A 24,066-nucleotide genomic window follows, 5' to 3' on the forward strand; every position below is an offset into this window, starting at 1 on the left:
TGTTGTTACCTCTGTCTTCGCTGTGACGTGAGGGGACTGGAACGCCGCCTCTAGAAAGGGCCCGTCCCACTTAAGGCAGAAAGGGGTGGAGGCAGGGAATTGGTGTAGGGGTAGGGCTGAGTAGTGTCAGGAGCTCTGGTCGGGCAAAGGGGGAAAATGAAAATTTTGTGAAACAGGGAGGTTTCCTGGCCCCGGGGGGGGGGGACAAGAGGCATTCCAGATATTGAAGGCTATGCACACAGGCCCCTGGGGACTCAACCTGCTGGAGCAGCCATCACCTGGGAAACAGGTGGGTTTTGGCACCAAGAGGATGGACCCTGAGAGATAAGCCTCAGGGAAAGAAAGTGAGGCTCCCCCACAGCTAAATGTAGCCCAAGGGAAGGAGGGCTCTCTCCTCCCTGACTCCAATGCCTCTGAGATCACCATCAACCGAGTTCCGCTAGCAATTCCTGATGGCTGCCAACAGTGACCCCCTGTGGCCACCAGGCGCAACCAGTGGAGAGGTTCCTTAAGACCAGAGTGCTCTCCGCACCCGGGTGAACCCGGGAAGGACTCCACTTTGGGACAACAGAAAGCCTCCAGAGATTCTTGAGCAATTCAAGAGGAGAGAGAAGCCCACGCAGGATACGAATCGAGCACATGGGGACTCCGGAGGGCATTAATCTGAATAGTAAAACCAAACCTACGTGGCCCTCGGAGCTGGAGATACGGCCAGTACTGGTTCTGTCCAAAGAGACACTGCACCATTTCCCAGGCCATCAGTACACAGAACAGGCCCTGCTTTGTGTCAGCTTTCCCTCCAGCCCCACATCCAGCTCTACCCCACCCCATCTCCCGACGACCCGGCATCTCCCCTTCGGGGTCTGCCTGTCTCCAGCACACGGCACTGTAGAATCACCCGCGTTAAACCCAGACTCCAGAGCACTCTCTTTTCTATGAACAAAGAGAACAGAACCAACATAGCTGGACTACATCCTGAGCAGGACTCCATCCTGAGCCTGAGCACACATTTTTCTCCCTCGGCTCTGAGCACACGGCAAAGGGTGAGACAAGCAGAGTATAGACTGTGGGGAAGGGGCCACCCCAGAATGACATGGTTCAAGGAAAGGGGGGAGGGGTTCATGAGAACACAGTTCCAGGATTCGGAAATAGTATCATCGACCAAGTCATCCAGGCTCTTCTCCAACTCTCTGGGCAACTAGACAGCACCTAACTCCACACTCCTACACGTTTGCAGCTGAGAATTAATTAAATGAATTTCTGCCTGGATTTTCAGAGCTTCTGAGAGGCCAGAGCCTGTTCTACTATTTGAACTGAAAAACGAATTTTGTATTCGAGTGATACTAAAGGAAACAATGCCTTTTTTTTTTTCTAACTCGGAGAATTTAATTTAGGTGTTTTATCAAAAACGGCTGCTCCCTGTAGATTAATGGCCCACTATAATCTTTCATATTAAATTAATTGAGTGCAGAATGGTTTTGCTGGTTTTGAATGACAGCCTCCAGAGTTTAGCTACATCATTCTTTAAGAAAGCATAAAATAAGGAACCAAAATCGTGAGGCCGGCATCATCACCTTTTCACTGTCTTTTGGAGGTTTTTCCACTTTCCATTGCCACATGGTGCATTAATTAGCAGTCAGGCAGCACTTGGGCCAGATGACCTCCAGTCTGCATCCCTAACGAAACACCTGCCTGGCCCCTAACGGTCCGCCTCATCATGTCGCTACAAAAAGAGGAACACTCTTGGGTGGCACTTCCTCCCTCCTACTATACCCTCCCAACAAGCCTCAACTCAGCATGATTACCCCCATTTTCCAAAGGAAGAAACCGAGCAGCTGAGCAAGAACTTGCTCTCGGTCACACGAGTCCGTGGCAGAGCTAGGGCAGGACTCCCAGTCCAGTGCTCCTTCTCCCACACTAGAGTGACCTCACGTGACCTCATTTTGTACTTGTTCACTATTTTTTCAGTATAGAGCTTTGTCCTGCCCTTTTTTTCACCCTATCTCTTCCATTCTGAATTTAAATGAATGAATTCTTCGTTAGCTCTTATCCATCTTGCCTTTCCCACTTTCCCCATTATTCACCATGAACCTCAGGCTGCAGCCATGGGGAAACACATCCTATGACCTTGCTTTTGCTCAGTGCTCCTCCCTCGGCTGTGATGCCCTTCCCTGCTTCTTTACTTCCCCACTTCTCCCAAACCAAATGCCATTTCCTCCACGGGGCCTTTCCAAACGCTGTATACACCATGATCACATGTGATTGATTCCTGGGATGCCAGGCTAGCCCAGCACCCACAACTCAGTAGCTATGATACGCCACATTAACAAAAAGAATAAAAATCGTATGATCGTCTCAATAGATGCAGACGACGCATTTGACAAAATTCAGCATCTTTTCATGATAAACACTCTCAACAAATCGGGTATACAAAGAATGTACCTCATAATAAAAGCTGTATATGACAAGCACACAGCTAACATCATACATAACAGCGTAAGGCTGAAAGCTTTCACTCTAAGATCAGGAGCAAGACAGGAATGCCCACTGTCACCATTTCTTTCACCATGATACTGGAAGTCTTAGCCAGAATAATTAGGTAAGAAAAAAAAAATAGTAAAAGGCAGGGTGCCTGGGTGGCTCAGTCGTTAAATGTCTGCCTTCATCTCAGGTCATGATCCCAGGGTCCTGGGATCGAGCCCCACATCAGGCTCCCTGCTCAGCGGGAAGCCTGCTTCTCCCTCTCCCACTCCCCCTGCTTGTGTTCCCTCTCTCGCCGTCTCTCTCTCTCTGTCAAATAAATAAAAATAAAATCTTTTAAAAAAATAGTAAAAGGCATCCAAATCAGAAAGGAAGAAGTAAAATTGTCTCTGTTTACAGGTGGCATGAACTTACATATAGAAAACCCTAAATATTTCACCAAAAAACTGTTAGAACCAATAAATTTGGTAAAGTTGCAGGATTAAAAATCAACATATAAACATCAGTTCTGTTTCTATGCAGTAACAATATATATCCAAAAACGAAATTAGTAAAACAATCCCACTCACAATAGCATCAGAATGGGTGAAATAGGCAATGGGTATTAAGGAGGGCACTTGTGATGAGCATTGGGTGTTATATGCAAGTGATGAGTCACTAAATTCTACAACTGAAACTAATATTACACTGTATGTTAACTAACTGGAATTTATTTTTTTCAAGATTTTATTTGTTTATTTGAGAGAATGAAAGCATGAATGGGAGGGACAGAGAGAGGAGAGAGAATCTCAAGAGACTCCATGCTGAGCATGGAGACAAACGCGGGGCTCAAGCCCAGGACCATGAGATCGTGACCTGAGCTAAAACCAAGAGTTGGACGCTTAACCAACTGTACCACCCAGGCACCCCACTAACTGGAATTTAAATAAAAACTTGGAAAGGAAAAAAATTTAATAAAATACTTAGAAATAAATTTAAATAAGGAGATGAAAGACTGGAACTAAAACTATAAGACACTGATGAAAGAAATTAAAGAAGACACAAATAAACAAAAAGATATCCTGTGTTCATAGATAGGAAGAATTAATATTGTTAAAATATACATACTACTCAAAGCAATGTACAGATTCAATGCAATCCCTATTAAATTTCCAATGGCATTTTTCACAGATAATAGAAAAAATAATAATCCTAAAATTTGTATGGAACCACAAAAGATTCTGAAGAGCTAAAGCAATCTTGAGCAAGAAGAACAAAGCTAGTAGCATCTAACTTCCTGACTTCAAATTATATTACAAAGCCATAGTAACCAAAACAGTATAGTACTTGCATAAAAACAGACACATAGACCAATGGAAAAGAATATAGGGCTCAGAAATAAACTTATGCATATACAGTCAAATAATTTTCTTTTTTTTTTAAGATTTTATTTATTTGACAGAGAGAGACACAGTGAGAGAGGGAACACAAGCAGGGGGAGTGGGAGAGGGAGAAGCAGGCTCCCCGCGGAGCAGGGAGTCCAATGCGGGGCTCTATCCCAGGACCCTGGGATCATGACCTGAGCCGAAGGCAGATGCTTAACGACTGAGCCACCCAGGCGCCCCTACAGTCAAATAATTTTCAACAAAGGCGCCAAGAATACCCAATGGGGAAAGATAGTCTTTTCAAAAAAATAGTGCTGGGAAAACTGGATATCCACAGACAAAAGAATGAAAAAGGGATTAAAGACTTAACTATAAGACCTGAAACTGTAAAACACCTGGAAGAAAACGTAAGAAAAAAGCTCCCTGACATTGGTCTTGGTGATTTTTTTTGGATTATGACACCAAAAACAAAAATAAACAGGCGGGGTTATGTCAAATTAAAAACCTTCCACACAGTAAAGGAAACATCAACAAAACGAAAAGGCAACTTGCAGAATAGGAAAAAATATTTGTAAACCACATATAGGGGTTTACAAATATCTAATAAGGGGTTAATGTCCAAAATACATAGGAATCCATACAACTCAATAGCCAAAAACAAATAACCCAATTTAAAAAAATGGGCAAAGGACCCGAATAGATATTTTTTCAAAAGGATATACAGATGGTCAATAGGTACATGAAAAAGTGCTCAACATCATTAATTATTAGGGAAATGCAAATCAAAACCACAAAGAGACATCACATCACACCTGTTAGGACGTCTATTATCAAAAAGACAAAAGATGCCAAGCATTAGCAAGGATGGGAAGAAACTGGTCATTGGCATGGAACGTAGCTAGCTTCCTTCAACCACTACGGATTTTTTTTTTTTTTTTGGTTTTGGCTTTGTTTTATGGGGGTTTTTTTGTTTGTTTTTTTAAATTAACATATAATATATTATTTGTTTCAGGGGTACAGGCCTGTGATTCATCAGTCTTGCACAACTCACAGCGCTCACCATAGCACATACCCTCCCCAGTGTCCATCCCCCAGCCACCCCGTCTGTCCAACCCCCCTCCCCTCCAGCAACCCTCAGTTTGTTCCCTGAGATTAAGAGTCTCTTCTGGGTTGTCTCTCTCTCTGGTTTCGTCTTATTTCATTTTTCCCTCCCTTCCCCTATGATCCTCTGTCTTGTTTCTCAAATTCCTCATATCAGTGAGATCATATGATACTTGTCTTTCCATGATTGACTTATTTCGCTTAGCATAACACCCTCTAGTTCCATCCATGTCATTGCAAATGGCAAGATTTCATTTTTTTATGGCTGCATAATATTCCAGTGTGTGTGTGTGTGTGTGTGTGTGTGTGTGTGTGTATGTGTGTATACAACACATCTTCTTTATCCATTCATCTGTTGATGGACATCTAGGCTCTTTCCATAGTTTGGCTATTGTGGACATTGCTGCTATAAACATTGGGGTGCACGTGCCCCTTCGGATCACTACATTTGTATCTTTGGGGTAAACATCCAGTCACTACTACGTTTTTTTGAGCTCGCACTTATGTTTTAAGAGGTGCCAGGGGTACATTTTGCACTGAAATCTAAAGATTTCACTTAAATCTTCACTTAAAAAAACACCTCACAAAAATAGTCTTTGTCACTACATTATTTACTCATGTGTTTGTACATTTCTGTTAATTTATGAGTGATTTTTTTTCAGTAAAAACACACATGTTCAAGAACCACAAAAAAAACCCCCAATGTTCACAGCAACATTATTCATAATAGCCCAAAAGTAGAAACAACCCAAAGGTCCATCAACTAATGAATGGATAAACATCATGTATAATTCTATTTATATGAGATATCGATAATGTGCAAATCCATAGGGACGGAAATTAGATTAGTGGCTCCCAGAGGTGTGGCGGGAGAAGGAAACTCCAATGGGGACAGTTTCTCTTTGTGGTGAGGAGATCTCTGGAAGTAACAGTGACGGTGGTTTGCACAAGGCGTTGAGTATCCTAAAAGCCGCTAAACTGTACACTTTAAAAGGATGAATTTTATGTTATGTGAATTGTATTTCAATTTTTTTTTCTAGTCTGTTGAATGAATCTGGCATGTGGTTGAAAAAGGCTGCGGACCAGAGGGCTGGCGAGTAGAAGTCATGCGCTCCCCCTGTCGTGGCCCTGGCCCCAGTCATCTCTCGGGGGTCCCACTGCAACAGCCTCTTCCTGTCTGTCACCCCCAAACCCACCTTTACAAGTGTCCCACTGCCCACCTGCAAGGAACCATGCCTTTTTATTTTCTCCATGTTTTGACTTCTGGGACCTTGCTGAGCCGAGAGAGACTGGCCCTCCCAGGGATGTCCAATTCCTAAAGATACTAGAGGACTCACCCGCAAGTGTGCCTTTCATTTGCAAACCAGCCAATCCAAAATACTCGGATCACTTCCTCTATCTAGTTCTGACTGTCCACCTGCCCTCCTCACCCCAGGGCCAGGCGTCAGACAACTAGAGAGCCCCTGTGCCCCAGAGCCTGCAGACATGATTCAAACCAGCCGATCCTACACCTGCTTCCCCTGCCTGGCCTTACCTGCGCCCAGCAAACCACAAGGCCAGCGCTGGGCCCTGGCTCCCTCCGCCCCCTGACGGGCCCTGGTGCTTCCCCATGAAGCCCCGCCCGGCGTGTCCCGCTCCCTGTGAGTAAAAACTTCTTGGGGCAACGTCGTCATTTCCACATTATCCATATGATCCAGGTGTTACCGTACCTGATTCAAACGAAGCCCGAGCACATACTGAAACACCACCCTTCAAATCTGCTTCCGCCTCCCTCTCCCCCCTCCCCAACTTTTCTCCCCCCGACACTCGCCAAGCTGTGTAGCCTCTGTAGCCCGCCCCATACATCTCCACCTTCCTGTGCACGTCCCATTCCCATCATCATGCCCTTACGTAGGCTCGGACCTCCGTCTGGGGCACCCTCTCCCTCACCCGCCCTTCGCCTCCGTTGTTCCTGTGCCCGCATCAAGCTTCACTTCGTCATGCTGCCTCCGGAAGCCCACCGGGATAGCCACTCTGTACTCCCAACAGGAGTGGTACTTTCTCCCTCAAAGCCGGGAGCCTGCGTGTCTTGTCTCCCGCCCGGCCCGGGAGTTCCTCCAAGATAAGCACGGTGATCCCTCAATTCTGGGTGCCCAGAGGTTAGCACAGAGCCAGTAGAGTACTGGTAACGCAATCAATATTTTTTAGTGTAAGAAATCTCCTCCATAGACATATAAATAAGCTCTCGGCGGTCGGAGCCCTCACCCTCTGGGTCCTTAGCAGGGCCCCGCGCAGAGTGTGTCCTGCGTAAAGGCCTGGGGCGGAAGGCGTGAACCGGTAGGTGGAAGGATGACGGAGCAGATAAGCAGCGGGAGGAGAGCGGGTGGGGCCACAGGCCGGTCTACTCACGCTGTTCCTCCCACTCACGCTCCTCGCTCTCGCTGGCGTGGCTCTGCAGCTGGGCCTGCTTCAGGGTCCAGTAGAGTTCCTTGGCCCTCTGCTCTTCCCGGAGGCGAATCTGCTCCTCTCCTCGCTTCCTCTCCTCTTCCTCTTTCCTCTAAAATATCATGGGGACAGAAAGACGTTAGGTTACGAGAGAGAAGTGCCCCTGTGACTCTGGGGCAGGGCTGTGCTGTGGCGGCGTGGGGTGGGCCAGGGCTGGCGGCTCAGGTGTATTCTCTGACACAGGAAATGGCCATAGTCAGGGAAGGATCCAACGGGTTAAAATCCGGGGAACAGGGGCACCTACGTGGCTCAGTCGGTTAAGCTACCAGCTCTTGGTTTCAGCTCCGGTGGTGATCTCAAGGTCGTGAGATCGAGCCCTGTGTTGGGCTCCCCACTGAGCGTGGAGTCTGTTTGAGCTTCTCTCCCTCACCGTCTCCCTCTGCCCCTCCCTCCCTAAAATAAATAAATAAATCTTAAAAAAAAAATGTGTGTGGAATAATTTGTAGACCCCAAAGCTTTCTGCAAAGATAAGAGGAGGCTGGGCCATCCTTGGCCACACTTGCATTCTGGGGAAGACGGAGGGTAGGTACCACTCCTTCTGGAGGCCAATTAAGCAGGATATGATCATGTCTTAACCTTCTGTCTGGATAAGATATTTCCAAGACAAGCAGATTTCGGGGGACCCACATCTCCAATTGTCACACTTTGAAACTCCAAAAAGCTGTGTGTGTGTGTGTGTGTGTGTATTTCCCTCTACCTTTGTTCACATCAAAGTAACCGGCAGGTGTCGAACATGCATTATATGCTATAGGCTCATTTTCAGAACCAGCAATTCTCCAGACCACGTCACCCCAAACTACCCACCCTCACCCAGTGCCCAGAGGCCACCATTCTCAGTTATTTTAGCTGTTCCTTCATGTGGTGACATCTCTGTCTGAATCACGCAGCTAATTTTTTTATTTATCAATTCTAGACATTAAACTACTGCCTTTCCTTTTTGGTACATGAGTATTTGACACTTATGTTTGCCACACAGGTACACGCCCAGACTTTTCCTCTCCTCCTCCTTAGCATGTCAACATCAAAATTTGTGGTGAAATCAATAATCGGTGTAAATACGGTTCACTGCAAAGCCAAAGTAGGGCGCTGTTTTCACCAATGATAAGAAGTACGTTTTGTAACTTTCTAACATAATGTGGGTGTGTCTCAAGACTTGCAAGTTGCCTTTTTAATAGGCAACAGTTTTTTCTTTCTTCTTAAAATGATGATTAATAAATCAATACTTAACTAATATGGCATCTTATATTCAGTAAAATATGGTAGTACGATGGCTTTTTCTTTCCTGAGTTCGTAATCGTTTTATCCTGAAGTTGCATATTGAATTTTCCCAACTTCTCTAAGATCTGTCGTAAATCTTTCTCTGTGTTTATTATTTTAACAGATAAACAGCAGTTATCTTTTTTCAGGGGTCGCCACTACCCCAGATGCCAGCCTTCCTTCTTCTCCCATCTCGGTTGGTTGTTACCTGGCTCTCCGGGTAACCACCCGGGGACCACCCACTCCGTCCATCCACCTGGGGACTCGTTTCTCAGCCCTCCTCCAGTTGAAGCTCTTGTTTCTTTGTTCCACGTTCTTTTCTGGCCACTTCGTCATTTTGCAACAACATAGCTAGCAGGACTTCTCAAGTATGGACGCACAGGGAGACACCCTGAGTCTTGTCTGAAGACATCTATATGCTGCCTTCAGATATAACTGCTAATTTGGCTGAGCATAGAATTCAATTAAAAACCACTTTCCTAAAGCAGAATTTGGAAGACTCTACCTCCCAGCATCCAATACTGCCACGTGGATTCTCAGTCTTCTGCATGAGACATTAATTTTTCTCTCTATCGCTGATGTTCTGAACATGGTTAAATGATGTGCCTTGGTGGGGATTTTCTTTCATTGATTGTGCTAGGCATGCAAGGAGCTTTCTGCCTGAAGTCTCAGATCTTTCCAGGCTGATACACCTTGGCTTAGAATTTCTTGGGTAATTTCTTCTCCTCTCATTGTTTTTCTTTCTAGAACTCCTGCTTGTCAAATTCTGGACTCCTTGACTTGATCCTCTAGGCGGCTTAGCATTTCTCTCTTATTTTCTCTTCCCTGCCTTTGCTGTTCTACTTCCTGGTTGATTCACTGACTTTATTGTCTAAACCGACTACTACATTTTTTATTACAGATTGCATTTGTAATTCCTAAAGCCCTCCTTCTTATTCTTCGGTTGTTCCTTTTTGCTTCATTGCACCCTGTCCTGGTTTCAAGAGTGTAATGTTTCATCTCTGAGGACTTTAGAGCTTTCTCCCCCACTCCCCCCCATATTCTGATTTAGGTCTATTTCCTCTGTTTTTTGCTTTTTTTTCCCCTTTAAAGTATGTTTTATGTGTTGCCTGTCATTGGTGTTGGAGGCTTTTCTCAGATGTCTCATGTTTCCTGGCTGTCCATATTCAAGACAGGAAATAACGGTCCGAACGGGAGACTCAGAGGGTGTAGACAGGACTTCCCCGGGAAGTGGGCTTCACGCTAGGATGACTGGATGAGGAATCAGCCATTTCGCTGAGGAAAATACTCAATACTCCAGTGTAAGTGTAAGTATCTAGAGGTCCTTTGTCTGAGATTATTCCGTGTCTTCTCCTCTATCCTACTAGGTGGAGTCCGAGCACCAGCACACCGAAATCTGTGGGGGAGGCAGGCTGCAGGCAAGACAGCCCTGAGACCTTAGCTAACAGAACCCCTAGCTTGCGTCCCACATTTCATAGGAACACCATGCCTTGAAATGCCTTCTTTGCAAATATCCCCCTCAGGTGTCCGCCAGGAAAGGCCAGAAAGAGTCCTCCCAGGATTGGCAGGGGCAGCAGTGGTATCCAGGTAAGGTACCCTAAGTCCAGACCAGGTCCTGCATGAGCCCCAGTCCCTTGTTTCTCCCCCTCAGGGTGTTCTCTGACCCTCTCCTTCATGAAAGGGGTTAACCATATGGCCCCAGGAGCTCCAAGACACATATTTATGGAATCATCCTGAAGTCTAGTGGCCAGGCCACGTTTCCAGGGGGGTGGCCTAGCAAGCCTACAAACCCTGCCAGTAGGCACCGTATTTTTATCGCAGCATTGCATGAGATTGGGTCACCAGAAAAGACCTAACAGGCTGATTTCATGTGGCTCAAATTGATAATTTATGATAAGAAAAGACACCATGCAAAAATACTTGCCCGCCCTGTCATCCCAGAGGCAGCCCAGGCTGCAGGTTCTATGGCTCAGGTTACTCACTGCTTAAAGTAAGACCTTTCCTTAATCCTCCTGTTTCCCATGTGTCCCTTGCCTGCTCTCGCCATTCAGCCTGACACACTGAGCTCTGAGCCTCTGCCCACTCCCCATCTCCTTCAGCGCGGAGGGAGGGATGTAGTAGCCTGGATGAAAATGGGGACGTGAGGGTCCAGCCATTCCACAGAGAAACTGGTCGCCAACCTGAGCTCCCTGCTTCACAGTCCCTGGTGCCTCTAGGTCCCGAGCCCATGGGGACCCAGACTGAGCCAGCTCACCCACCCACCCCCTTCCTGCAGGAGCCCCACTGAACCTCACCACTCTGTCTTCCAGCCTTCAAACCTCAGCGAACATTTTCTTATCTGTTCCCTCTTCTCATTTTCTCTCTCCTGGTGCTTTGGAAATTTTTCAGTCCTTTCCTACTATTTAAATGGACCAACAAGAGTCGGGGTGGAGAGGAGGTAACTGAGTTTTTAATCCCTCATTTAATAAAAAAAAGACAAAGTTTTTTCTTTCTTCTGAAACAGTATAGATTAAGGATTTTTTACTAATTCAAAAATCAAAGTTTTAGTCTGAAAAAATAGGCAGAATTCCCACTTCCTAATGAGTCACTCTCAAGAGTTGGGCATGAGGACAAAAGAAGCTGAGTGGCTTCACGCGTCACTCACCAAATACTTACAGAGCACACAGAGGCTCAGGCCTGCATCGGGCTCTGGGGACACAGCAGTGGCCAGGACACATGCAGGCCCCACCTCCGCGCTTACCTTTCCAGGGGGCGAAACACACCAGACAAATAAAAATCAGGAAATATCAGAAGATAATAACCAGTGTGCAGAGAATTAAAACAGGAAAAAGAACAGAGAGAATTTAGGATGCTACTTTAGGCTGGGTGACCAGAAGTCCTCTCAGAAGGGCCGATGTGATCTGACAACTGAATAGTAAGGAAGAACGCCGATAAGTAAGTTTGGGGGAGAAGAAATTTCCAGGCAGAGAAAAGCACAAGCACAATGGACCCAGCATTGCAAATGAGCTTGGCATGTTTGAGTATAGAATCATCTACTGTGGTTGGAAGAAGAAAAGTCAAAATTCTATATTTGATGAGTTCGAGATGCCATCTGACATCCCAGAGGCCTGCCATCAGTAGCAGGATGCGGGAGCCTGGGGCTGAAGGGCAAGTTCAGCTGAAGATACTGGTTCAGAAGTCATCTGCGTAGGGATGAAGTTTCTCAGCCACAGGACCTAATGCTATCACTGAGAGAAAGAATGCAGATCCAGAGGAAACAACCAGAAATAAGGTACGGAGATGAAAGTACAGCATAGGGAATATAGTCAATAAAACCATAATAACGTTGTAGGGTGACAGATGGCGGGTGACTCCACTTACCGTGGTGAGTACTGCGTAATGCAGAGAATTGTTGAATCACTATGTTGCACACTTGAAACTCATATAACGCCGTATGTCAATTATGCTTCAACAATAACAATAAAAGAGAGAGAGAGAGAGAGAGAACAACCAGAGTGTCTTGGGCCACTCCACCATTTAAAAGTTGAGAGAAAGAGCAGGAACCAGGAAAGGAGGCTGAGAAGGAAAGCCAACAGATAAGCTAAAAACCCAGAAGGGGTGATGTCTGTTGGGGAAACCAAGAAAGAACATTTCAAGTAAAAGGGAGTGGTAAACTGAGCTGCAGGCCCTGAAACATCACAGAAGATAAGGACAGAGAAGTGACAGGACGGCAGGCAGGTCGTGGCCTCAGGACATGATGGGAGAGCTGCCCGGTGGGGTGGAGGGGCAGCCATCCAGGCGGCATGGGGGAGGGAGTGGAAATGACCGCAGACAGCCCTCTGGGGACATCTTCTGCAGACAGGAGCGGAGCTAGGGAGCGGCAGGTGGAGGGAAATGTGGGGTGAGGAGGGACATGGGCTCGGATGGGAACGGCCAGAGCTGAGAGTTGATGACAGATGCAGAATTGGAACCAAAGTCTGTCTGACCCCAAAGCAGAAGTTTTAGCTCGAAGCCATGAAGAAAACCTCACCTTCTGCAATCACCGGCATCTCAGCAGAGCAAAAATCCACCCCACCCCAGCACAGCACTGCAGTGTATGCAGCTGGTTTCCCATGCCTGCCTCCTTCACCCCAGTTCCCTCATCTCTGACCCAGGTTGTCACATTACCCAATACACGGGGCACCCACAAAGACGGCGTCCACCCCGGCTCTTCAGATCTGGCACCTGCCCAGGGCGGGGTTCCAGGCAGGAACAGGTCTCAGGGAAAACACAGTCAGCCAAGGCCTGTCCGAGCAGAGTGTCTTCAACCCCCCTGGTCCTACTTTCTGGTACAGAGGAGGAGTGTACTGGCTTGTTCAGGCTGCCATAACAAAGTAGCACAGACCAGGAGGCTGAAGCCACAGACGTTTATGAGCTATCGAGGCCATAACTCTAGAGGCAGAGTGGCTTTCTTCTGAGGCTTCTCTCCTTGCTTGGTAGACGGATCATCTTCTCTCCATGTCTCACACATTCTGTCCTCTGTGTGTACACATGTCTGTGTCCAAGTTTCCTCTTCTTCTAAGAACACCAGTCATGCTGAATCAGGACCCACCCTGAAGACTGCTTCTTAACCTTATGACCTTTCCAAAGACCTTACCTCCACATACACTTACATTCTGAGATAGTGCCGGTGAGGTCTTCAACATTAGAATTTTAGCGTGACACAGTTCAGCCCATCACAAGGAGACAGCACCCCCAGAGAAGGGTCATGACTGACACTTAGCATAATGCTCTCCAAGTGCACCCATGTTGTCACAAATGGCAGGGTTTCCTTCTCTATTAAGACTGAATAACATTCCATTATATATATATATACACACACATACACACACACACATAATACATATATAAACATTATATATACATATACATTATATATACATACATTATAATATATACATTACATTATGTATACATTATATATATACACACACATAATATATACATACCACATTTTATTTATCCATTCATTGGTCAGCAGACACTAAGGTTTTGTTTAGCAAACAAGCACAAAGTTTCAGTTGTGCAGGATGAATACATTCTGGACTTGCTGCATGGTGCCTATAGTTAATACCATACTGACTACTTGCAATTTGCTAAGAGAGTAGATCTTAAGTGTTCTTACTGCACACAAAAAAGGTCACCAGGTAAGGTGACAGATGTGTTCCTTATCTTGACTATGGTCACCATTTCGCAATGTATACCTATACTAAAACATTGTACATCTTCAATATATACAACTTTTATTTGGAAATTGTAGCTCAGTAAAGTTACGGGGGAAGGAACTACCCACAAATAAATAAATCGACAAATGGCAGAGCCACACTGTTCAGTCAATCCTCTCTGCCCGAGTGAACAGCACGCTGGGAGCCGGGAACCCGCTGCCTCCTCCATCTCCGAGGAAAATAACCAGCCACTTACTGTGACAAAGACAAGCTTCTCACAGGGCTGGGGACAACAAAAGAAAACATTTTGCAGCTACAGATAAAGAGCATTGCATCCTTCCCTCCACAGTCTTGCTGAAATGCCTCAGCCCTCACCGCTGAAATTGCCTGGAAACTTCCCCTGTTGCGGCCACTCTCACAACCCTTTGGCTCCCCTGCGAGCCCTGAGGAAAAGTCTATCTTTTCCAAAGGTGGCCAAAGACAGATGGGCAAAGGCCAACACAGCCAAAAGGCAGATGGGCAAACATGCCCTTCTTCTACCTTAGGAATCGATGCCTCTTTCTGGCGGGCCCAAAGCCCTCGGAGCCACCCGCCTTATTCAATCCCCCTTCTCCTGATAACCCATCAGTCACGCCACACCGTGGGAGCCCACGCCCCACCCCCGTGGAAACTGTCACCAAGACAGATGTTTTTCCGGAAGGCACAGTCATTTTTGTTGTGCTGGGGAGCAAGAATTCCTGTCCCCTTCAGGGGTCCTTCTAGCTGGACTAAGAATCAAATTGACATGAGACAGATTAACAGTAGAAAATCAGAGGTCATAGCATACATACGGGGAAAGCACACAGATATGGAAGACTGTCAGGCAAAATGAGGGATATGTGTCATCCTGAACTTAGGAGAAGGGGAGCTAGGGGTCTGGGATTCCCAAAGAGAGGAACGCAATTCACAGGGCAATAAAGAGAAGAGCAGGTGTTTGGTAATTCGATGTTGGCCCTGCCATACAGCTGGATCACTCAGATCAAATATATCTCTGCTAATAAACCCCCATTCTTGAAAAGATCCCCCCACTTAGATTCTTCTATGTAGTTAGAGGGTGGGACAATAGTTTCTCTTGAACGCTCGGGTCTCAATTTCCTTCAGCTCAAAATAGTCTGAGGGCCAAAGTGGCACATTCTGGAGGCAGGAGGGCTGTCCGAGCCCCTTCAGTTAGTTGTTCATCTGGCCCGAATAATACCATCATGCTTTTTGAGATGATGTACTCCAAAGGGACAGGGCCATGACTGTGTCCATCCATCTCCCATCGACAACCCCCAGCACGGAGCCTAGCAGAGAGCAGGTTCTCCATAAACGCTGACCGGATGAGTGAATGAACTAACAAACAAAAAGAAAGTAACACAGGGTTTGTGATGATCATTGAGAGGGGAAGGGTAAGCCGCATCGTGTTGTTTTGTTGAGGCCAGTGTCATCCAAGAGAAACTGGGAGCAAGCCTCCCATTTTTGAGAGAAAAGTGGAAAGTGTCCCCACCACTGATAATCCTATTGGAAATAAGGTGGGGATTGTTTCTATAGTCGTACAAGATGGCATGAAGGGCCAAGAAGAATTCCAGCCTTAATGGAGGGAAACACAAAAGAGAACGAGTGGCCTTGAATAGGAAATGGTGCAAAACCAGAGGACAACATAACTGTATCAACTGTGCGCGGTCCTTATTGGGAGCACTGGGAAGGGAGGGAGACTAAGGCAGAGGGAGAGCGCAGGATCCTTACCGACAGTGTTCTGTGGTCTTAAGCAGAGGCAGAAGCAGCCAAAAGCAGTCTTAGGAGTTAAGAAAGTGGAGAAAATACGCAAATTCTGTCTGGCCTCATGACCCCTTCTTTCTAAAGGAACACTTTCACACGCATGTAAATTGCATCCAAACGGTGCCAGACACAACAGAACGGGTTTTAAAAAAACAGGTTTCCAACTGTCTGTACCTTCTATTTTGAAGTTCCCTCTTTAACCTTACACAAGATTCTTGGATTCTCCCCCCATTTCCTCAAAGGAATTTTCACTCTTATCTTTCCTATGACCAGGAGAATTCACAGAACCTGCCTGCATCCTGGACACAGGCAACCCATCCCCCCTCCACCAGCCGGCTCCCATCCAGCTTCCTCCCCTCCTCCAGCCCCCACCCCAAAGTCCTCTTCTGGCGGCACAAAACACAAACCCCCTGGGCCCAGCTAGCACATTCCCTGCCCCCCAAGCCTACCCGCCCCCTTCCCAGCTTGCCTCTGCAACAGGGTGGCGCCCTCTCCCTACTCCTCAGCCTGGGTTCAGGTGCCTTTGCTCTTCCATCCCCTCATCCCAGCATCTAATTGACGCCAAGCCTTGCTGATTTCGCCTCCCCTATTTCTGTGTCTATCCCCCTGAATCTAGCCATCCTCAGACTCATCAGTGACCACTTCGAGGACCGCAAAAATCTCCTCACTGGCCTCTCTCTCCCTCGACGCCTTCATCACCTGCATCACACCATGGCCACCAGTCATTCTCATAGAGGTTGATCTAACCATGTCCCTCTGTATCGAGATCCTCACAGCACTGCTCTGCCCACAGACAACTGTCTGCCTCTTTATCGTAGCATCAAAGGACCCCACGGCCTACCTTGCCAGGTTCCTGTCTGGCTTCCCCCATACGTGCTTTTCTGTCTCCCCCTAGCAGACCACAGTCACCATTCCACGTATCTCCTGTCCATTTCCTGCTCTGATCACGCCCAGCCTCCTGCAGGTGCTCCTTTGCGCTCCATGTAGTCCCCCAGGCATGGTGGGGGCTGAGGGGTGCTCACAGAGTTGTCTCTCTCTCTCTCTCCTGGCACCCTGTAAGCTTGTAGAGAGTAGGGAGTTCATTACTATTACCACCACCCTCCCCCCAAACAACTTGCACTTAGGTTCTCAGGGAAAGGGGGAAAAAATGTATGAAATTAAATGAATTCTGTTGGTGCATTCCCGCATGCAAGACTCACATCAGGTTAGAATCTTGATGTTGAAAGACACAATGAAAATGATCTAAGCCAATCTCTAATCCAATGCATAAATCCCTTTGGTGAAGCTGTTCCCGTTATCTATTACCGAGTAACAAACTCCCAGAACACATAATGGCTTAAAACAACAACCATTTTGGGGCGCCTGGGTGGCTCAGTCATTGGGCGTCTGCCTTCGGCTCAGGTCACGATCCCAGTGTCCTGGGATGGAGCCCCACATCAGGCTCCCTGCTCCACAGGAAGCCTGCTTCTCCCTCTCCCACTCCCCCTGCTTGTGTTCCCTCTCTCGCTGTGTCTCTCTCTGTCAGATAAATAAATTCTTTAAAAAAAAAAAAACAACATTTTATTTGCTTGTGGTTCTGTAGGTAATAATTTGGGCAGGGCTTGGCGGGTGGCCCTTCTGCTCAACATGGTTACATCTGAGGTCAATCACTTCACCGGGGTCATTCACCACAGGAAGAACCAAGGCTTCACTCACGTGTCTGGTGCCTCAGCGTCCTCCACACAGCCCCTTTCCCTCTGCCTGGCTTGCCCAGCTTTCCTTACAGAGTGGTAGTCTAAGGCTGTAGAGTTTCTCATGGGGCAGCTTCCAAAAGGGAGCATTGCAAAAGGGGCAGAAGCTGGAAATCTCCTTTAGCCTGTCCTCAAAAGTTACACAATCATTTCTGTTGCACTCTACAGATCAAGGCTAGGCACAAGGCCAAAGCAGACTCAAGGGAAGGGAAATAAACCTACCTCTCAAAGAGAGACGTGACAAAGAATTTGCTGTCAGCCATATTTAATCCACCACAGAAACTTCTCGGATCTTGTTTCAGCCCATGCTAAGACAGTTCCTGATATGAAGAGTTCATCACAATACAAGGGCAGCCCATTTACAGAAAATATCCCAGCTCGTAAGCCTGGACCTTCCCACCCCCAAGTGCATGAGCTGACATTCCTGGCAGACACTGCCCTGATGAGGCCCACCAGGGCCTCACAGGTACTACTTGCCTGTCTGAGGCTCCTCAAAATGCAGACATACCAAATCAGAATTACTGTGAGTATTAAAGTTTAAACGTTCACATGCAGCAAATTAATTTTGAAATCAAAAACAAACATATCATTACCATAGCCTTCCTTATAAATAACACCCAAAGCCTGCATTTGGGTTCCTTGGTGAACCTCATGGCTTTATTGAGCCCCCCATGAGCCCCAATATGGAGCACCCCACAATTTATCATCTCTATCTCACTGAGGTTCTCAAGGAGATCATCAACCAGAAAATCTCTGGGAACTCAGCCCCTCTGTAATCTCCTTGTGAACTGAGCCCCAGGACACCAGCCCCATGGAGCCACCTTCCCAGCATCTGGGGCTCAGCTCACCTCCGGGGAGGGAGGAGGCCAGAGATTAGAACAGGGGATTCTTGCTGTTAGAGATACATAGAAAGCATTGCTTGACTACTGGGTATTTACCCCAAAGATACAAATGTAGTGATCTGAAGGGGCACGTACACCGCAGTGTTTATAGCAGCAATGTCCACAATAGCCAAACTATGGAAAGAGCCTAGATGTCCATCAACAGATGAATACATAAAGAATATGTGGTGTACACACACACACACACACACACACACACACACACACACACACACACACACTGGAATATTATACAGCCATCAAAATTGAAATCTTGCCATTTGCAACGACGTGGATAGAACTAGAGGGTATTACGCTAAGCGAAATAAGTCAGAGAAAGACAAGTATCATATGATCTCACTGATATGAGGAATTTGAGAAACAAGACAGAGGATCATAGGGGAAGGGAGGGAAAAAATGAAACGAGATGAAACCAGACAGGGAGAAAAACCATAAGAGACTCTTAATCTCAGGAAACAAACTGAGGGTTGCTGGAGGAGAGGGAGGTGGGAGGGATGGGGTGGCTGGGTGATGGACTTTGGGGAGGGCATGTGCTATGGTGAGTGCTGTGAATTGTGCAAGACTGTTGAATCACAGACCTGTACCCCTGAAACAAATAATACATTATATGTTAATTTAAAAAAAAAGAGAAAGTATTGCTTGTCTTCTCCAGCAGACTTAAATAATTGTATGCAAAATCCAACGATATAAACCAAACATCTCTCCACTATGGGTTGATTGGATTTTTATACTGTTATGGAATTATTGTTCATTTCAACAGGTGTGGAAATGATTGTTGTGGCTCCAGAGGGAACGGCTCTCAGTCATGGGAGATGCACACTGAAGTACGTAGGGTTTGGTCAGGAGTCGGCAAACTTAGGCTCCCAGGCCAGATCTGCCCTCTATTGTTTAAAATAAAGTCTTACGGGGGCACATGGGTGGCTCAGTTAAGAGTCTGCCTTTGGCTTAGGTCATGATCCCAGGGTCCTGGGATCCAGCCCCTGCTTCTCCTTCTCCCTCTGCCCTTCCCCATCCCGCTCATGCATTGCGCTCTCTCTCTCTCTTTCTCTCTGTCAAATGCATTTCAAAAATCTTTAAAAATTAAAATAAAGTCTTATTAAAAGATAGTCACACCCATTTGCTTACATACTATCTGAGGCCGCTTTTGTGTTGCAATGGCCTGGTGAGTAATTGTGACAGAGAGGGTGTGGCCGACAAAACCTAAAATATTAACTATCTGGACCTTTACAGAAAAGAGTTTGGTAAGCCCTGGGCTACAGTATATGGTATCTACAGCTTCCTTTCCAATTGCCTGGCAAAACAATTCAGCAGTAGCAACAGAAATATACATACGTATATATGTGTGCGTATATATCCAGAGCAGAGGAGGAAAGAGACAGTGCAAATGTGACAAGACATTAATAATTGGTGAATTTCAGGGGAGATTCTACAAGTCCTTTTTTCTTTCAATTTTGCTGCAAGTTTGAAATTACTTTAAAAAAAATGTTTGGAGAGTAAATATTGCTTCCCTTAAAAACTAAAGAGAATCTCCTAAATATATATATAGCTCAAGAGAAAATTAAATAAGATCAATAACAATATAAATATGTAACCAGCAATTGCATTAGGTTTTAAAGTAATAAGAACAATCTTATTCACAATCACAACAAAAAATATTAAACCTATGGTTAACAAGAGATGTGGAGCATTTAAGTAAAATAATAAATTTCACCAAAGTCCAAAAGATGGAAGCACAACATTATGTACAAGTTATTGTGAATGTTTGGGATTGGGTGGCCAGTGCATTTACAGGTGTTTAAAAACAAAAAAGGGCGCCTGGGTGGCTCAGATGTTAGGCGTCTGCCTTCGGCTCAGGTCATGATCCCAGGGTCCTAGGATCAAGTCCCGCATCAGGCTCCCTGCTCCTTGGGAGCTTGCTTCTCCCTCCGCTTCATGAATAAATAAATAAAATCTTTAAAAAAAATAAAAAAATAAAAATAAAAACAAAAAAAACAAAAAATAACAACAACAACAAATCACTTTACCAAAGACAAAAAAAGCTTTGAGTAACCGGGAGAACATACCATACCCTGAACAAGCAGACTGAATGATTTAGTATTGGGAAAAATGTCTATCCTCCACAAATACATCTGTAACACTGATGTAATTCCAATTAAAATCACTGTGTGGTTTTGTTGTTGCTGTTTGGGGGAGGATAGTGACATAAAGATTCAAATGTATCTCGGGTAGGAAAAAAAAATGGGCAAAATCAGCCAAGGGCATTTTGAAAATGAAGAGCAATGATAGGTTCATACCTTAGCAGATGTTAAAACTCATTTTAAAAGCTACAGTCATTAAATGACCAAATCTGGCCCAGGAATAATCAAAGAAGAAAAAACCCACGAAGAGATCCAAAGATCTGTAAGAAGAATCGGGACAGCAGGTAGAATGAGAGGGGGAGAGGACAGGTTATATAATAAACGATGATGGAACGATGTGCCCACCATGTGGAAGGAAAAAAAGTCATAGCCCTATATCGTACCACACTCCAAAGTGCAGGAAAATTAAGTACAAAGAAATAAAATCATGAACAATAGAGAAAACAATGTAGATTAATAGTAGTACAAGCTTGTGGCGGCACAGATCTTTCTTAGCATGAGACAAATCATTTTTTAAAGTTTGATATAGTTGGCTAATAAAAATTTTAATCTTCTATACACCTGAAAGCACTATAACCAAAATTAAGAAAAAAAAACAAACTGCGGGGTACCTGGGTGGCTCAGACGGTTGAGTGTCTGACTCTTGATTTCGGCTCAGGTCATGATCTCAGGGTCCTGAGATGGAGCCCTGCACTGGGCTCTGCGCTGGGTGTGGAGCCTGTTTAAGATTCTCTCTCTCCCTCTCTCTGCCCCTCCCTCTGCTCTCTCTCTCTCAAAAAAAAAAAAAAAAAAGAATCCTCTGAGATAAATATTTGCAACATAAATGATCTTAAGGGGCCACTGTCCTCACTGTCTAATCATTATAGGAAAAAATATTATTAAAACGTTTAAATGTACAAATGCTGTGATATACAATTCATAAAATAATATAATTGTTGGAATTCAGCATGGTTATTATTTTCTTTTTTTCATTTATATGTATTTTCTGAGTTTTCTACCCCCCCCCAAAAAATGTATTATTCCTATAGAAAAAAATAAATTGCAAAATAGGGACCAGAAAAAAATTTTTCTTCAGGCAACCTAAGCTTCTTACCAGAGAGCAGTAAAAAAACTCCTTTACCAGCTCCAAACTTTCCCAGAATGTGTAGGTATGCAAGGTTCCCAACAACTCCCTTTCCAGGGCCAGAAAATGTGCATTTTTCATCTCCTTGAATCTTCCAAAAATCTCAAGTCGGGTGTTGTTATTACCCTAATATTATAAACAAGAAAGTGAAGGCTCAGAGAAGCTCAACAAGCTTCCCAAGGTCACACAGGACCAACCAGAAGAATTGGAACCTGATCCCAGGCTGGTCTGACCACAAACTCAGCACTTTCTGGGCCCCTTTTCAAGCCCCTTGGGTTGGGAGGCAGAAGGTCTGAGTTCTGGGCACCTCGGTGGCTCAGTTGGTTAAGTGACTGCCTTCGGCTCAGGTCATGATCCTGGAGTCCCAGGATCGAGTCCCGCATCGGGCTCCCTGCTCAGCAGGGAGTCTGCTTCTCCCTCTGACCCTCTTCCCTCTCGTGCTCTCTATCTCTCGTTCTCTCTCTCTCAAATAAATAAATAAAATCTTAAAAAAAAAAAAGGTCTGAGGTCTGATCCTGCCTCTGTCCCCTCCTACACGATGTCCTCAGCAAGTCTCTTCCTCTAACCCTTAGTTTTCTCATCTGTCCAATGAGAAGTGGATCGGCTCAAATGGGGTGTCACATTCCTCCCTCCTCAGACATTCAAGATTTCTGTTCTCATAAAGCACTCAGTACCAACCAATGGCCAAACCAGAGATGAAAGCCCGTAGCCTGGGAGCTAGCATTGGGGGCCGCAGACGGATGCCCCATGCGCTGGCTCACCTTGAACTCCTGACGGATGCGTTCCTCCAGGACCTTGGCAGCCTTCCGGTCCTCCATCTCCACTTTCCACTTCTCTGCCAGGATCCGGGCTTTCTCATTGGCCAGAGCATCCCGGAACTTCTTGGTGATTTCTGCCTCCTTCTGTCTCCTTGCAAGAGAACACCAGCAGGTATGAGCTCATGTAGGCACATAAAAACAGGATTTCAAATAAAAACCAGGAGCAATATTTCTTGGTCTATCAGAATGGAATATATCTAAGAGCAGCAAAACTCAATGCTGGCAAAGGTGGGGGCAGAAACAGTCACTGTCCTGTAGGGTAATGTAAATCGACCGAATTTTTCTGGAAGCCAGGAAAAAAAATAGACTCAGAAATCCTTTTTCTCGCTTAAGATCACAAAGGTGTAGGTAGAAGATGTTCATCAGAGGATTTTTATCACATAACAATTGGCAAACAACCTAAATGTCCATTAACAGGACCAATAAGTTGGGTTTCTCATGTAATAGGATACCATATAATAATCCTTGTGAATCTATATTAATCAATTTGTCTGAGAAAACTCAGAAAATACATATAAATGAAAAGAAGGTGTTGCCAAATGCTCACCGTGATTATCTTAGGTAGTGGGTGTTGAGTTGTTACAATTTTACAATTAAAATATTGTCATTAAAAGCTGGGTGGGAGGGAATGTTGGAGTCAACTTATATGGATTTCCAAGTTGGGCAAAAAAAAAAAAAAAAAAAGGTTAAAAGTTGTTTATGAAAGAAGGCTGACTCCAAATCTTACCGGGGGCTCAACTATCCACATTGTATGTGAAATGCAGCTAAAAGAGAAATGAGCAGACAACAGTGAATCCAAATTCCTTTATTGTCACAGGGACAACTCAGTGAGGAATAAAAGAAATGTATGTCATTATCTCAGTGAATCCAAACTATGTCCAGATGGAAAGGGTGTTATGCCCACACCACAGATTCGAAAACTGAGACCCCAGATCAGCTCTCTACTCACTGGTGAAGCCAGGATTTGAACCCACAAGATCTACCTGATGAAGAAGACTCTGAGGTTTTGGTCGCCTAATCTTAGCTGAGGTCAGCAGGGTCAGCCAGCTGCCTGGCACCTCCTCCCTCCCACCCACCACCTGTCGTCCTTCAGCTTGGACCCAGCCTAGGCTCTGTGTTCAGATCCCACCCAAGACCCATCTGCGCCTCTCACCAGAGCTCCTCGGCCTCCCTCTGTGCCTGCAGCCTCGCCCTCTGTGCAATCAGCTCCTCAGAGATCTCTTCGTAGGGCTTGTCACCAGGACCTTCTCCCATGATCCAGACCCAGACTTCACCATCTGCCCCCAGGAGCCACCGGATGTGCTTGTCGCTCGCTGCCTCACAGCAGAAGGAGGAACAAGGAAGGAAGAAGAAACAGGTCTGAGTTCTAATTAGTCCAGGATGGGCTAGGTTGGCCAATGGTGCACCACGTTGTCTCTACAGAACGTTGTCATCTACAAAAAGCATTCCAGAGAGATAGCCTGAGTGCAGGTCCACCTCCACCTCCCCTCCCACTCCCTCCAGGGAGCAATGCAGCTGCCACGTCAGCCCGTTGAAGCAGGTGCCCAAGGCTGGAATTGGTGTCGGCGGCTGAGCGCTGTGGAGATGGACCTTCAGCAAACAGGACAGCAGGAGAACAGTGCATCTGGCCTTCTCTTCCTCCCTCCTGTCCACTGGCTGGAAACAAGGAATTGGAGATAGTGTTCCAA

At 45.8% G+C, this 24,066-nt stretch overlaps 1 protein-coding gene across 1 annotated transcript in view; it reads right to left on the bottom strand.

Annotated features, from left to right (window-relative positions):
• Positions 1-24,066, bottom strand: part of SH2D4B (SH2 domain containing 4B) — a 106,940-nt gene that overhangs the window by 42,364 nt on the left and 40,510 nt on the right. Inside the window, exons 2-4 of the mRNA XM_073878735.1 lie at positions 23,532-23,691; positions 22,322-22,469; positions 7,335-7,482 (exon numbers count right to left, since the gene is read on the bottom strand). Of these exons, the coding sequence (XP_073734836.1) occupies positions 7,335-7,482; positions 22,322-22,469; positions 23,532-23,691 (456 nt within the window). The remainder of the gene's footprint in view (positions 1-7,334; positions 7,483-22,321; positions 22,470-23,531; positions 23,692-24,066) is intronic.

The sequence above is a fragment of the Callorhinus ursinus genome, unplaced genomic scaffold (assembly GCF_003265705.2).
Source record: "Callorhinus ursinus isolate GAN/ISIS: 27379988/994484 unplaced genomic scaffold, GSC_fseal_2.0 scaffold31, whole genome shotgun sequence".
NCBI lineage: Eukaryota > Metazoa > Chordata > Mammalia > Carnivora > Otariidae > Callorhinus > Callorhinus ursinus.